Below are 15,390 nucleotides of genomic sequence, written 5' to 3'. Positions count from 1 at the left end.
ATGACGTCACTCGCTCTGGGCGGCACATCTACCGTGGGGAGCATAGTACACTTTTCTTTGGTGGTGGATTTAAACACAGCTGGGTGGTAAGTTTTCTGTAACCTTGTAAGTTTGAGGACGGGCAGTTTGTTGCCCGAAAACGTTCACTATTAAAGGTGACCTGTAAGAAAGACCTTTGGAGTGCTTCATGTTTCATGTTATGTTCAGTGTTTGATATAGCACCCAAGGCTATTACGGAAGAGATCTGGAGTGCACTTTGCTCGATTTATATATATATATATATATATAAGTAAATCTGCCCTCCTGGGTCAGCAGCCTTGGTGCAAAAATGAAATGAATATGGAAGCAAACAAATGCACTTGTTAATAGTGGGTCATAAACCAATGTTTATTGACATAAATAAAAAGAGAGAAGCGCTCAACCTGGAAACGAACAATATCATAATTGCTTGTTCTATGACTAGTTACCACCCAAGAAGCAGCCTCTTTTTGCTCAACATGTGCCTTTCACAGAGAAGAACTTTCCTGAAGCATATCAGTCTGATCCTGACTTCACAGTACAGTCCAGCCCCAAAATACTAGGAAATCCCTCTCTGAACGAGAGAAACAGCAAAACCCCAGACGTACGTTTCGGCCTATTGTGGGCCTCGTCAGTGAGGTGCAGCCATATCCCTCTAGGCACACTGAGCAACGGGTCCACGTCTGGATTCCCGCATCACATTTAGGGAGACTTCCCAAAATGTCATAATTTGCATAAATAAAAAGAGAGAAGCGCTCAACCTGGAAACGAACAATAGCATAATAGCTTGTTCTATGGCTAGTTACAACCCTAGAAGCAGCCTCTTTTTGCCCAACATGTGCCTTTTACAGAGAAGAACTTTTCTGAAGCATATCAGTCTGATCCTGACTTCACAGTACAGTCCAGCCCCGAAATACCAGGAAATCCCTCTCTGAACGAGAGAAACGGCAAAACCCCAGACGTACGTTTCGGCCTATTGTGGGCCTTGTCAGCTTCTTGGGTGGTAACTAGCCATAGAACAAGCTATTATGCTATTGTTCGTTCTCAGGTTGAGCCCTTCTCTCTTTTTATTTATGCGAATTATGACACTTAGGGAAGTCTCCCTAAGTGTGATGCAGGAATCCAGACGTTGACCCGTTGCTTAGTGTGCCTAGAGGGATATGGCTGCACCTCGCTGACGAGGCCAACAATAGGCCGAAACGTACGTCTGGGGTTTTGCTGTTTCTCTCGTTCAGAAAGGGATTGCCTGGTATTTCGGGGCTGGACTGTACTGTGAAGTCAGGATCAGACTGATATGCTTCAGGAAAGTTCTTCTCTGTGAAAGGCACATGTTGAGCAAAAAGAGGCTGCTTCTTGGGTGGTAACTAGCCATAGAACAAGCTATTATGCTATTGTTTGTTTTCAGGTTGAGCACTTCCCTCTTTTTATTTATGCAATGTTTATTGACGTTTCGTCGCTCAGACAGACCCCTTCATCAGAATCTTCTGATGAAGGGGTCTGTGTGAACCCGGAATCGTCAATAAACATTGGTTTGTGACCCACTATTAACAAGACCTGAAAGTGCATTTGTTTGCTTCCATATATATATATATATATATATATATATATATATATATATATATATATATATATATATATATATATATATATATATATATATATATAATCAGTATATCACACTCTCTGTTTACAGTATGGTGATCTGCATTCTCATTTTTGCATAAATACATAATTTCAGAATGAAAAACGACAAATACTCCGTAGATTAAACCAGAACCTCAAAGCTCATGAGAATGTTGATGCAATAAATCAAGATGTAAATCAAGAGGCTGATACAGTTGATGGTGAATTGCAACAACAAGAAAGCACAGACCTTCCGGTAGGTGACCGTAAGAAATGGCACATGGGTCCTCCTACAGTCCTTCCTCTTGCACAGCTCACCCTTGTAGAAGACACAGTTTTACCAGCAGAGAGTAAGTACAGTTTGAATTGTTACTTGTTATATTTTTTTGCTGTATTGTCATTGTCTGCAAACTCTTTAATATTACATATTTTTTTACAAAAGTGTAAAAGGATTATTTGACCACTGGAAGAAAAAAGTGGTTTTGTGGTTTTAAAAAATATTGTTACATATATTATGACATTCAATTATACATTTTTTTTTTTTTCATCTTTTATTGAGTTAATTCCAAAATATACAATTTCAAGCATAAAAGAAAAAACAGTTTTGATTCCAAAGGACATTAATCATTACAGTAATAATACACTGATACAACCAGTCAGGTTTGAGATTGGTAAATATTATTGGTTTAGATTATAAGTACCAAACATATGTTTTTAAAGAATAACAATCTGTAGTGCCAAAAATGAACTGACACCCTCTTGACAACCTCCACCTTCTTATATTATCAGTGTTTATTAAATGTGTTAGATACAGAGAAGGTGGGTGTTGCTTCGCAAAGAGTTGTGCTGGCCTGCAAAGTGTATGATAAGGTATGTTATGATTAGCTATTTAAATATTCTTCCCATAGGAAAAGTATATCATGGTATTCTTCAGGTGAAGAGAATGAGTCACCTTGGTTTTCCATGATATGGGAGATGGTAGGCTTACTTTTTTCCAATTCAGTGGAATTCATTTTTTTGCTGAATCAATCATGATGGTAAGGAGTGTTTGCTTCAATTTACATGTGATTTTCGGGAATTTATTGAAAAGAAATACCCAGGGTGTTGTGGGAAGGATCATGTCTAGTACTTTCTTTTACAAGATACGATGAGTCCACGGATTTCATCCTTACATGTGGGATTTCGCCTCCTGGTCAGCAGGAGGAGGCAAAGAGCTCCACAGCAGAGCTGCATAAGTAGCTCCTCCCTTCCCTCCCAACCCAGTCATTCTCTTTGCCTGTGGTAGTGATAGGAAGAGGTAAAGTGAGGTGTTAGTTTAGATTCTTCAATCAAGAGTTTTTTATTTTTAAATGGTGCCAAAGTGTACTATTTTACTATAGGGCAGCCACTGGAGTTATAGCCTTTAAGGCTATGGGAACTGGTGGGGTTTTAGCCTCACTGTGCCTCCCATAATTGTGCTGCTCTTCTGTGGATGGTCTTAGAGAATTTTAACTAAGACCCTTCTGTCTTCACAGGACCTCAGGAGGAAGAGTGGACCTCTTGACACTGTGAGATTCTCATGCTGTTCCTCAGCATAGAGGTAAGTGCAGTCTTTTATTTCTGGGGCTCTGCAGCATATCTCAGAACTGACTGTACTCTGCCTTTTTTCTATTAGGGGCTATGGGCCTAAGGGCTTCCCTTCAACAGTATGTAGGTTCTCATTAATTTAGAGAATGAGAACCGACATACTGTTGAAGGGAAGCCCTTAGGCCCATAGCCCCTAATAGAAAAAAGGCAGAGTACAGTCAGTTCTGAGATATGCTGCAGAGACCCAGAAATAAAAGACTGCACTTACCTCCATGCTGAGGAACAGCATGAGAATCTCAGTGTCAAGAGGTCCACTCTTCCTCCTGAGGTCCTGTGAAGACAGAAGGGTCTTAGTTAAAATTCTCTAAGACCATCCACAGAAGAGCAGCACAATTATGGGAGGCACAGTGAGGCTAAAACCCCACCAGTTCCCATAGCCTTAAAGGCTATAACTCCAGAGGCTGCCCTATAGTAAAATAGTACACTTTGTCACCATTTAAACATAAAAAACAGTTATTCTCTTTGCCTGTGGTAGTGATAGGAAGAGGTAAAGTGAGGTGTTAGTTTAGATTCTTCAACCAAGAGTTTTTTATTTTTTAATGGTGCCAAAGTGTACTATTTTACTATAGGGCAGCCTCTGGAGTTATAGCCTTTAAGGCTATGGGAACTGGTGGGGTTTTAGCCTCACTGCGCCTCCCATAATTGTGCTGCTCTTCTGTGGAAGGTCTTAGAGAATTTTAACTAAGACCCTTCTGTCTTCACAGGACCTCAGGAGGAAGAGTGGAACTCTTGACACTGTGAGATTCTCATGCTGTTCCTCAGCATGGAGGTAAGTGCAGTCTTTTATTTCTGGGTCTCTGCAGCATATCTCAGAACTGACTGTACTCTGCCTTTTTCTTTTGTAAGGTGTATCCAGTCCACGGATCATCCATTACTTGTGGGATATTCTCATTCCCAACAGGAAGTTGCAAGAGGACACCCACAGCAGAGCTGTTATATAGCTCCTCCCCTAACTGCCATATCCAGTCATTCTCTTGCAACTCTCAACAAGCATGGAGGTAGTAAGAGAGAGTGGTGAAAAATAGCTAGTTTTTTTTCTTCAATCAAAAGTTTATTTTTAAATGGTACCGGAGTTGTACTATTTTATCCCAGGCAGTAAATAGAAGAAGAATCTGCCTGAGTTTTCTATGATCTTAGCAGGTTGTAACTAAGATCCATTGCTGTTCTCACATATGTCTGAGGAGAGAGGTAACTTCAGCGGGAGAATGGCGTGCAGGTTACTCAGCTATGAGGTATGTGCAGTTGCAATTTTTTCTAGAAATGGAAAAGCTAGAAAATACTGCTGATACCGGATTAATGTAAGTTAAGCCTGAATACAGTGATTTAATAGCGACTGGTATCATGCTTACTCTCAGGGGTAATACCCTTATAATATTGCAATATAAAACGTTTGCTGGCATGTTTAATCGTTTTTATATATGCTTTGGTGATAAAACTTTATTGGGGCCTAGTTTTTTCCACATGGCTGGCTTAAATTTTGCTTAGAAACAGTTTCCTGAGGCTTTCCACTGTTGTAGTATGAGTGGGAGGGGCCTATTTTAGCGCTTTTTTGCGCACTTAAAATTACAAACTGTGACATCCAGCTTCCCTCAGGAGTCCCCTGTATGCTATAGGACATCTCTAAAGGGCTCAAAGGCTTTCCAAAGTCGTTTATTGGGGAAGGTAGGGCCACAGCAGGCTGTGGAAGTTTGTTGTGACTGTTAAAAAAACGTCTATATTGTTTTTTTGATCCGTTTTTTGAATTAAGGGGTTAATCATCCATTTGCAAGTGGGTGCAATGCTCTGTTAACTTATTACATACACTGTAAAAATTTCGTTTGATTTACTGCCTTTTTTCACTGTTTTTTAAATTTTGACAAAATTTGTTTCTCTTAAAGGCACAGTACCGTTTTTTATATTTGCTTGTTAACTTGATTTAAAGTGTTTTCCAAGCTTGCTAGTCTCATTGCTAGTCTGTACAAACATGTCTGACATAGAGGAAACTCCTTGTTCATTATGTTTAAAAGCCATGGTGGAACCCCCTCTTAGAATGTGTACCAAATGTACTGATTTCACTTTAAGCAATAAAGATCATATTCTGTCTTTAAAAAATTTATCACCAGAGGAATCTGACGAGGGGGAAGTTATGCCGACTAACTCTCCCCACGTGTCAGATCCTTTGACTCCCGCTCAAGGGACTCACGCTCAAATGGCGCCAAGTACATCTAGGGCGCCCATAGCGATTACTTTACAAGACATGGCGGCAGTCATGGATAATACACTGTCAGTGGTATTAGCCAGACTACCTGAATTTAGAGGTAAGCGAGATAGCTCTGGGGTTAGACGAAATACAGAGCATACTGACGCTTTAAGAACCATGTCTGATACTGCCTCACAATATGCAGAAGCTGAGGAAGGAGAGCTTCAGTCTGTGGGTAATGTTTCTGACTCAGGGAAGATGATGCAACCTGATTCTGATATTTCTACATTTAAATTTAAGCTTGAACACCTCCTCGTGTTGCTCAGGGAGGTTTTAGCGGCTCTGAATGACTGTGATACAATTGCAGTGCCAGAGAAATTGTGTAGACTAGATAAATACTATGCAGTGCCGGTGTGTACTGATGTTTTTCCAATACCTAAAAGGTTTACAGAAATTATTAATAAGGAATGGGATAGACCAGGTGTGCCGTTCTTTCCCCCTCCTATTTTTAGAAAAATGTTTCCAATAGACGCCACCACACGGGACTTATGGCAGACAGTCCCTAAGGTGGAGGGAGCAGTTTCTACTCTAGCAAAGCGTACTACTATCCCTGTCGAGGACAGTTGTGCTTTTTTAGATCCAATGGATAAAAAATTAGAAGGTTACCTTAAGAAAATGTTTATTCAACAAGGTTTTATCCTACAGCCCCTTGCATGCATTGCTCCTGTCACTGCTGCTGCAGCGTTCTGGTTTGAGTCTCTGGAAGAGGCTTTACAGGTAGCGACTCCATTGGATGACATACTTGGCAAGCTTAGAGCACTTAAGCTAGCCAATTCTTTTGTTTCTGATGCCATTGTTCATTTGACTAAACTAACGGCTAAGAATTCTGGTTTTGCTATACATGCGCGCAGGGCGCTATGGCTTTAAATCATGGTCAGCTGACGTGACTTCAAAATCTAAGCTGCTTAACATTCCCTTCAAGGGGCAGACCCTATTCGGGCCTGGTTTGAAGGAGATTATTGCTGATATCACTGGAGGAAAAGGTCATGCCCTTCCTCAGGACAGGTCCAAATCAAGGGCCAAACAGTCTAATTTTCGTGCCTTTCGAAACTTCAAGGCAGGTGCGGCATCAACTTCCTCTAATGCAAAACAAGAGGGAACGTTTGCTCAGTCCAAGACGGTCTGGAGACCAAACCAGTCCTGGAACAAAGGTAAGCAGGCCAAAGAGCCTGCTGCTGCCTCTAAGACAGCATGAAGGAACGGCCCCCTATCCGGTAACGGATCTAGTAGGGGGCAGACTTTCGCTCTTCGCCCAGGCGTGGGCAAGAGATGTCCAGGATCCCTGGGCGTTGGAAATTATATCCCAGGGATATCTTCTGGACTTCAAAGCTTCCCCCCCAAAAGGGAGATTTCACCTTTCACAATTATCTGCAAACCAGATAAAGAGAGAGGCATTCTTACACTGTGTACGAGAGCTCCTAGTTATGGGAGTGATCCATCCAGTTCCAAAGGAGGAACAGGGACAGGGTTTTTACTCAAACCTGTTTGTGCTTCCCAAAAAAGAGGGAACCTTCAGACCAATTTTGGATCTAAAGATCTTAAACAAATTCCTCAGAGTTCCATCATTCAAGATGGAAACTATTCGTACCATCCTACCTATGATCCAGGAGGGTCAATATATGACTACAGTGGATTTAAAGGATGCTTATCTTCACATTCCGATACACAAAGATCATCATCGGTTTCTCAGGTTTGCCTTTCTAGACAGGCATTATCAGTTTGTAGCTCTTCCCTTTGGATTAGCTACAGCCCCAAGAATCTTTATGAAGGTTCTAGGGTCGCTTCTGGCGGTCCTAAGGCCGCGGGGCATAGCAGTGGCCCCTTATTTAGACGACATCCTGATACAGGCGTCAAACTTCCAAATTGCCAAGTCTCATACGGACGTAGTACTGGCATTTCTGAGGTCGCACGGGTGGAAAGTGAACGAGGAAAAGAGTTCTCTATCCCCACTCACAAAAGTTTCCTTCCTAGGGACTCTGATAGATTCTGTAGAAATGAAAATTTACCTGACGGAGTCCAGGTTATCAAAGCTTCTAAATTCCTGCCGTGTCCTTCATTCCATTCGGCGCCCTTCGGTGGCTCAGTGTATGGAAGTAATCGGCTTAATGGTAGCGGCAATGGACATAGTGCCGTTTGCACGCTTACATCTCAGACCGCTACAACTATGCATGCTCAGTCACTGGAACGGGGATTACACAGATTTGTCCCCTCTACTAAATCTAGATCAAGAGACCAGGGATTCTCTTCTCTGGTGGCTATCTCGGGTCCATCTGTCCAAAGGTATGACCTTTCGCAGGCCAGATTGGACAATTGTAACAACAGATGCCAGCCTTTTAGGTTGGGGTGCAGTCTGGAACTCCCTGAAGGCCCAGGGATCGTGGACTCAGGAGGAGACGCTCCTTCCAATAAATATTCTGGAACTTAGAGCGATATTCAATGCTCTTCAGGCTTGGCCTCAGTTAGCAACTCTGAGGTACATCAGATTTCAGTCGGACAACATCACGACTGTGGCTTACATCAACCATCAAGGGGGAACAAGAAGTTCCCTAGCGATGTTAGAAGTTTCAAAAATAATTCGCTGGGCAGAGATTCACTTTTGCCACCTATCGGCTATCCATATCCCAGGTGTAGAGAACTGGGAGGCGGATTTTCTAAGTCATCAGACTTTTCATCCGGGGGAGTGGGAACTCCTTCCGGAGGTGTTTGCACAATTGATTCATCGTTGGGGCAAACCAGAACTGGATCTCATGGCGTCTTGCCAGAACGCCAAGCTTCCTTGTTACGGATCCAGGTCCAGGGATCCCAAGGCGACGCTGATAGATGCTCTAGCAGCGCCCTGGTTTTTCAACCTGGCTTATGTGTTTCCACCATTTCCTCTGCTCCCTTGACTGATTGCCAAGATCAAGCAGGAGAGAGCATCAGTGATTTTGATAGCGCCTGCGTGGCCACGCAGAACCTGGTATGCAGACCTAGTGGACATGTCATCCTTTCCACCATGGACCCTGCCTCTGAGACAGGACCTTCTAATTCAGGGTCCTTTCAACCATCCAAATCTAATTTCTCTGAGACTGACTGCCTGGAGATTGAACGCTTGATTTTATCAAAGCTTGGCTTCTCCGAGTCAGTCATTGATACCTTAATACAGGCACGAAAGCCTGTCACCAGGAAAATTTACCATAAGGTATTGCGGAAATATCTTTATTGATGTGAATCCAAAGGTTACTCATGGAGTAAGGTCAGGATTCCCAGGATATTATCCTTTCTCCAAGAAGGTTTGGAAAAAGGATTGTCAGCTAGTTCTTTAAAGGGACAGATTTCTGCTCTGTCTATTCTTTTGCACAAGCGTCTGGCAGATGTTCCAGACGTTCAGGCATTTTGTCAGGCTTTAGTTAGAATCAAGCCTGTGATTAAACCTGTTGCTCCGCCATGGAGCTTAAATTTGGTTCTTAAGGTTCTTCAAGGAGTTCCGTTTGAACCTCTTCATTCCATAGATATCAAACTTTTATCTTGGAAAGTTCTTTTTTTGGTAGCTATTTCCTCGGCTCGTAGAGTCTCCGAGTTATCTGCTTTACATTGTGACTCTCCTTATCTGATTTTCCATACGGATAAGGTAGTTCTGCGTACCAAACCTGGGTTTTTACCTAAGGTGGTATCTAACAAGAATATCAATCAAGAGATTGTTGTTCCATCCTTGTGTCCTAATCCTTCTTCAAAGAAGGAACGTCTATTACACAATTTGGACGTGGTTTGAGCTTTAAAGTTTTACTTACAAGCTACTAAAGATTTTCGTCAAACATCTGCTTTGTTTGTTGTCTACTCTGGACAGAGGAGAGGTCAAAAGGCTTCGGCAATCTCTCTTTCTTTTTGGCTAAGAAGCATAATCCGCTTAGCCTATGAGATTGCTGGACAGCAGCCTCCTGAAAAGATTACAGCTCATTCTACTAGAGCTGTGGCTTCCACTTGGGCCTTTAAAAATGAGGCTTCTGTTGAACAGATTTGCAAGGCGGCGACTTGGTCTTCGCTTCATACTTTTTCAAAATTCTACAAATTTGATACTTTTGCTTCTTCGGAGGCTATTTTTGGGGGAGAGGTTTTACAGGCAGTGGTACCTTCCGTTTAAGTACCTGCCTTGTCCCTCCCTTCATCCGTGTACTTTAGCTTTGGTATTGGTATCCCACAAGTAATGGATGATCCGTGGACTGGATACACCTTACAAGAGAAAACACAATTTATGCTTACCTGATAAATGTATTTCTCTTGTGGTGTATCCAGTCCACGGCCCGCCCTGTCATTTTAAGGCAGGTAATTTTTAAATTTAAACTACAGTCACCACTGCACCCTATGGTTTCTCCTTTCTCAGCTTGTTTTCGGTCGAATGACTGGATATGGCAGTTAGGGGAGGAGCTATATAACAGCTCTGCTGTGGGTGTCCTCTTGCAACTTCCTGTTGGGAATGAGAATATCCCACAAGTAATGGATGATCCGTGGACTGGATACACCACAAGAGAAATACATTTATCAGGTAAGCATAAATTGTGTTTTTCTATTAGGGGCTATGGGCCTAAGGGCTTCCCTTCAACAGTATGTAGGTTCTCATTAATTTAGAGAATGAGAACCGACATACTGCTCATTTTCTCCAGACATTCTAGCATTTCAGAACTTAGCCTAGAAGCGCTGGGATATTTGTGTTGGTATGCATTTGTTAGGGGCATGTTTCTATTTATTTTTATTATTATAGAGATGGCTGACGCTGGGAGTAGTGCCGGAGTTGGGGAAATTGTTTTACTAGGACTCCGGTACATGGCGGTACTTTACTTAATTTGCCGGGTAATTTTTGGTATTGTGTTTGCTCCCACAATGGGCAGGACTTGGTATTTGCGCGCTTAGCCGCGCATTTAATCCTTGATTGAGTTAGGGTTGGTAGCGTCTCCTCACGGCTCCTAAGTCCGCTTGTTGCAATACCTTACAATTGATCTTAGGTGCGCCGTTATAGAGGAGATAATATTGGTCACGTCTAGGCAGGTAGGAGCCGCAGTAGGGCTGCGGCGAGGTGACTGCTTTATTTTCTGAAATACCAGTGTGTTATATTTTTTTCAAAGGCTCAAGTGCAGGGAGTGTGGGGTATAATTTAAACAGCAACTTACTCTCTGCCTATTGCTATATAGAGCTTTAATACAGAAGGTGGTTTGTTATTAAAGACACAGTACACCATTTTTTTATTATAAGTTCATTGGACTGATTTTCTCAATATATCAGTGACTTGACCAAGCTTGCCTTTGCTTCTGTTATCATGGATGACATTGAACAAAGTACATGTCCTATGTGTTTAGATGCCATTGTGGAACCCCCTGTTACGCTTTGTCCCTCGTGTATTGAGAGGGCCTTACAGTGTAAATAGCAGATTTTCTTTAATAAAGATATATCTAAGGAATGTTCTCAGACTGATGAGATTCAGGGTATGCCGCAACTTTCTCCCCAAGCGTCACAGCCTTTAACGCCTGCTCAGGCGACGCTGTGTTCTTCAACTGCATCTGCTTCATTCACTCTGCAGGATATGGTTGCAGTTATGTCATCCACTCTTTTCTGATGCTTTGATGGCGATCTCCGATGTACCCTCCCAGGGCTCTGAATTAGGGGGTATGGAGGCTCTGTCTGAGGGGGAACTGTCTGACTCAGGAAGTGCATTGCCCCAGACAGATTTGGACATGATAGTCACCCAAGAGGAAAGATGCTTATATGCACTGAGATAATATTAAGTAAGTTATGAATTATAGATTACTTGTGACGTCAAGAATACGAATGTAATAGTGTTTAAAATATAACTTTTATTAGTATCTTATATTAAAAAAGACAGCTTATGTGGATGATGATGCTGCCCTCAAAAATTAAAAGCACACTCACTGTGTTAGTGCAATTAACAGCTTATGCTTTTGTCTAGGAAAATTGTAACAGAACTTAGTATAGCTAATCGCGTTAGTGAAGAAGCGTTAGTGAAACGCCGCGTCAGGGGTCTTCTTTTTTTTAAATTAGCCTCACTTGTGGAATAACTATTAGAAATAACAGCATGCTGAATTAATAGAAAAAATCTAGACTTAGTCGCTACAGGCTCTTATGCTTAGATATAAGTACTTAAGCTAAATACCTAAACTACAAAAATACTAAAACCGAGTCTAGCCGGTCACGGCAATACAATCTAGCTTCAGTACGGTGGTTGTTAGTGTTTATACAGAGCTAGACTTTGTTTATCTCGAAGTGATTGTGTGTTACAATTTCAAGTGGTATTAGAATATTAACAAGTATATGGACTTAACCGCTAAAGGCTCTTATGCCTAGATACATTTATTTACGCTACATACCTAAACCACTAAAAATACTCAAACCGAGTCTAGCCAGACACAGTAATACAATCTAGCTTCAGTACGGTGGTTGTTAATGTTTAATATAGAGCAAGGCTCGTTTTATCTCGAAGTAATTGTGTGTTACAATTGTAGTTGGTATTAGAATATTAACAACTATATAGACTCAGTTGCTCAAGGCTCTTATGCCTAGATACATGTACTTACGCCAAATACCCAACTACTATAAATACTTAAACCGAATCTAGCCAGACATAGTAATACCAACTAGCTATAGTCCGGTGGTGGTTAGTGTTAAATACAGACAAAGGCTCTGTGTATCTCGTAGTGGTTGTGTGTTACAACTTTAGGGGGTATTAGAATCTCAACAATTAGCACAAGCTAATACATATGTAATAAAGGATTTGCCTCTAACTTGAGCTTACATTGAACTAAGCCAAATAGCGCTCAACATATTTTCACATTCTCTCACGAATCATATGTTATATGCTACAATTTACTAGCCCTTTACTTGATGGAACAATATAATCCAGGGGGCAACAATAATTTAGTAAGCTTGTAACATAATAGATTGAGATTTGTAACTTCAATATATCCAAGGCAATTCTATGTATATCGAGTAGTATTCTAAATACCTACCAAGCAATCACTTATTAAATATTACTAGTACTATACGTATAACCTAAGATAATTCAGTAGTTTTAGACTATTATCTGTCAAGCAGGTGCTCACTTAGCGTAAGATGATTTCTATATAGTTGGGTACAATAATTAAGGAATTACTAAAGAGCCAATAAATCCCAAAGAAGATTTGATCACTCAGTAATACTCTTTAGTATACTGATCCTTTGAAATTTACCGCGATTAGCTATACTAAGTTCTGTTACAATTTTCCTAGACAAAAGCATAAGCTGTTAATTGCACTAACACAGTGAGTGTGCTTTTAATTATTGAGGGCAGCATCATCATCCACATAAGCTGTCTTTTTTAATATAAGATACTAATAAAAGTTATATTTTAAACACTATTACATTCGTATTCTTGACGTCACAAGTAATCTATAATTCATAACTTACTTAATATTATCTCAGTGCATATAAGCATCTTTCCTCTTGGGTGACTAACCTGCTTACCCAGCAAGGTGTAGTCACAAACTGTACTGATTGTATTTGACATGCTTACGCACTGCTCCTTGGGTGTTGAATAATAAAAATTGATACATTATATTTACAACATTGTATAACACTCAAGTAGTAATATTACACATTCTATTATCATATAGGTTCCAACCTTCTCCTTTCAGTACAAGATTTGGACATGATGTCCTTCAGATTTAAGCTTGAACACCTCCGCCTGTTGCTACGAGAGGTTTTTAGTGACTCTGGACGACTGTGACTCTATTGTGGTCCCTCCAGAAAAATTGAGTAAGATGGACAGATATTTAGAGGTTCCTTCTTATTCTGACGTTTTTCCGGTTCCTAAGAGAATTTTGGAAATTATTGCTAGGAAATTGAAAAGACCGGGTATCCCGTTCTCCCCTTCCCCTATTTTTAAGAAAATGTACCCTATTGCTGCTACCGTTCGGGATTCTTGGCAGACGATCCCTAAGGTGGAGGGAGCTATCTCTACCCTGGCTAAGCGTACGACTATCCCTAACGAGGACAGTTGTGCTTTTAAAGACCCCATGGATAAGAAGTTGGAGGGTCTTCTCAAAAAACTATATGTTCATCAAGTGTTTCTATTGCAACCCACGGCCTGCATTTTAACAGTCACGACTGCGGCTGCCTTTTGGTTTGATGCCCTAGAATAGTCTCTTAAGACTGAGACGTCTTTGGAAGAAATACAGGATAGAATTAAGGCCCTTAAGCTGGCTAATTCTTTTATTACGGATGCCTCCTTTCAGATCACTAGATTGGTGGCTAAGAGTTCAGGATTCTCCATCTTAGCACGAAGAGCCTTATGGTTAAAATCTTGGTCTGCGGACGTGTCCTCGAAATCCAAGCTCTTGGCTATTCCTTTCAAGGGAAAGACCCTGTTCGGGCCTGACTTGAAAGAGATCATTTCTGACATTACGGGAGGTAAGGGTCACCTCCTCCCTCAAGATAAAACATCTAAGCAAAGGGGACGACAGAGTAATTTTCGTTCCTTTCGAAATTTCAAGGGAGTCCCCTCTTCCTCTTCCACTAAACAGGAAGGGAATTATTCACAAACCAAGGCCACCTGGAGACCCAACCAGGCTTGGAACAAGGGTAAACAACCCAAGAAGCCTGCTTCTGCTACCAAGACAGCATGAAGGGGCGGCCCCTAATCCGGGACTGGATCTAGTAGGGGGCAGACTTTCTCTCTTTGTCCAGGCTTGGATGAGAGACGTCCAGGATCCCTGGACATAAGACATCGTGTCTCAGTGGTATCAGTTGGAGTTCAAAAATTCCTTCCCCAGAGGAAGGTTTCTTCTTTCACGATTATCTGTCGACCAGATAAAAAGAGAGGAGTTCTTAAGCTGTGTAGGAGATCTCTCCTCCATTGGAGTAATATGTCCCGTTCCAATTCAGGAACAGGGGCTGGGGTTTTACTCAAATCTCTTTGTAGTTCCCAAAAAAGTGGGAACGTTCCGACCCATTTTAGATCTCAAAAGTCTAAACAAGTTTCTCAGAGTTCCATCCTTCAAGATGGAAACTTTTCGGACCATTCTTCCAATGATCCAGGAGGGTCAATATATGACTACCGTGGATCTCAGGGATGCATATCTTCATGTTCCTATCCACAGAGATCATCACAAGTTCCTGAGGTTTGCCTTTCTGGACAAACATTTTCAGTTTGTGGCCCTTCCTTTCGGTTTGGCCACGGCACCCAGAATTTTCGCAAAGGTTCTGGGGTCTCTGCTGGCGGTTCTCAGGCCGCGGGTCATTGCAGTGGCGCCTTATCTGGACGATATTCTGATCCAGGCGTCGTCTTATCAGCTAGCAAAGTCCCATACCAACATTGTTGTGTCCTTTCTAAGGACTCACGGGTGGAAGCTGAATTTAGAAAAGAGTTCACTAATTCCACAGACAAGAGTTCCCTTCCTGGGAACCCTAATCGACTCTCTATCCATGAAGATCTTTTTGACGGACGTCAGAAAGTTAAAAATTCGGAATACATGCCGATCCCTTCAGTCCAATCCTCGTCCGTCAGTGGCTCAGTGCATGGAGGCAATTGGATTGATGGTGGCAGCAATGGACATCATTCCGTTTGCTCGTTTTCATCTCAAACCTCTACAACTGAGCATGCTCAGACAGTGGAATGGAGAGTATGCAAATTTGTCTCCTCAAATAGTTCTAGATCAGGAAACAAGGGACTCTCTTCTGTGGTGGTTGTCGCTGGATCATCTGTCCCAGGGGACATGCTTCCGCAGACCCTCATGGGAGATAGTGACAACGGATGCCAGTCTGATAGGATGGGGAGCAGTCTGGAATTCCTTGAAAGCTCAAGGTGTATGGACTTGATCGGAGTCTCTACTTCCCATCAACATTCTGGAGTTGAGAGCAAT

The 15,390-nt window shown here is 41.8% G+C and overlaps 1 protein-coding gene across 1 annotated transcript in view; it reads left to right on the top strand.

Annotated features, from left to right (window-relative positions):
- The window catches only part of NEK1 (NIMA related kinase 1), an 827,448-nt gene that overhangs the window by 471,735 nt on the left and 340,323 nt on the right, over positions 1-15,390 (top strand). The window contains exon 24 of the mRNA XM_053700237.1: positions 1,757-1,991. Within this exon, the coding sequence (XP_053556212.1) occupies positions 1,757-1,991 (235 nt within the window). The remainder of the gene's footprint in view (positions 1-1,756; positions 1,992-15,390) is intronic.

Source organism: Bombina bombina, chromosome 2 (assembly GCF_027579735.1).
Source record: "Bombina bombina isolate aBomBom1 chromosome 2, aBomBom1.pri, whole genome shotgun sequence".
Taxonomy (NCBI): domain Eukaryota; kingdom Metazoa; phylum Chordata; class Amphibia; order Anura; family Bombinatoridae; genus Bombina; species Bombina bombina.
The sequence above is the reverse complement of the archived record's forward strand: the minus strand, read 5'-3'. Positions and strand labels throughout refer to the sequence as shown.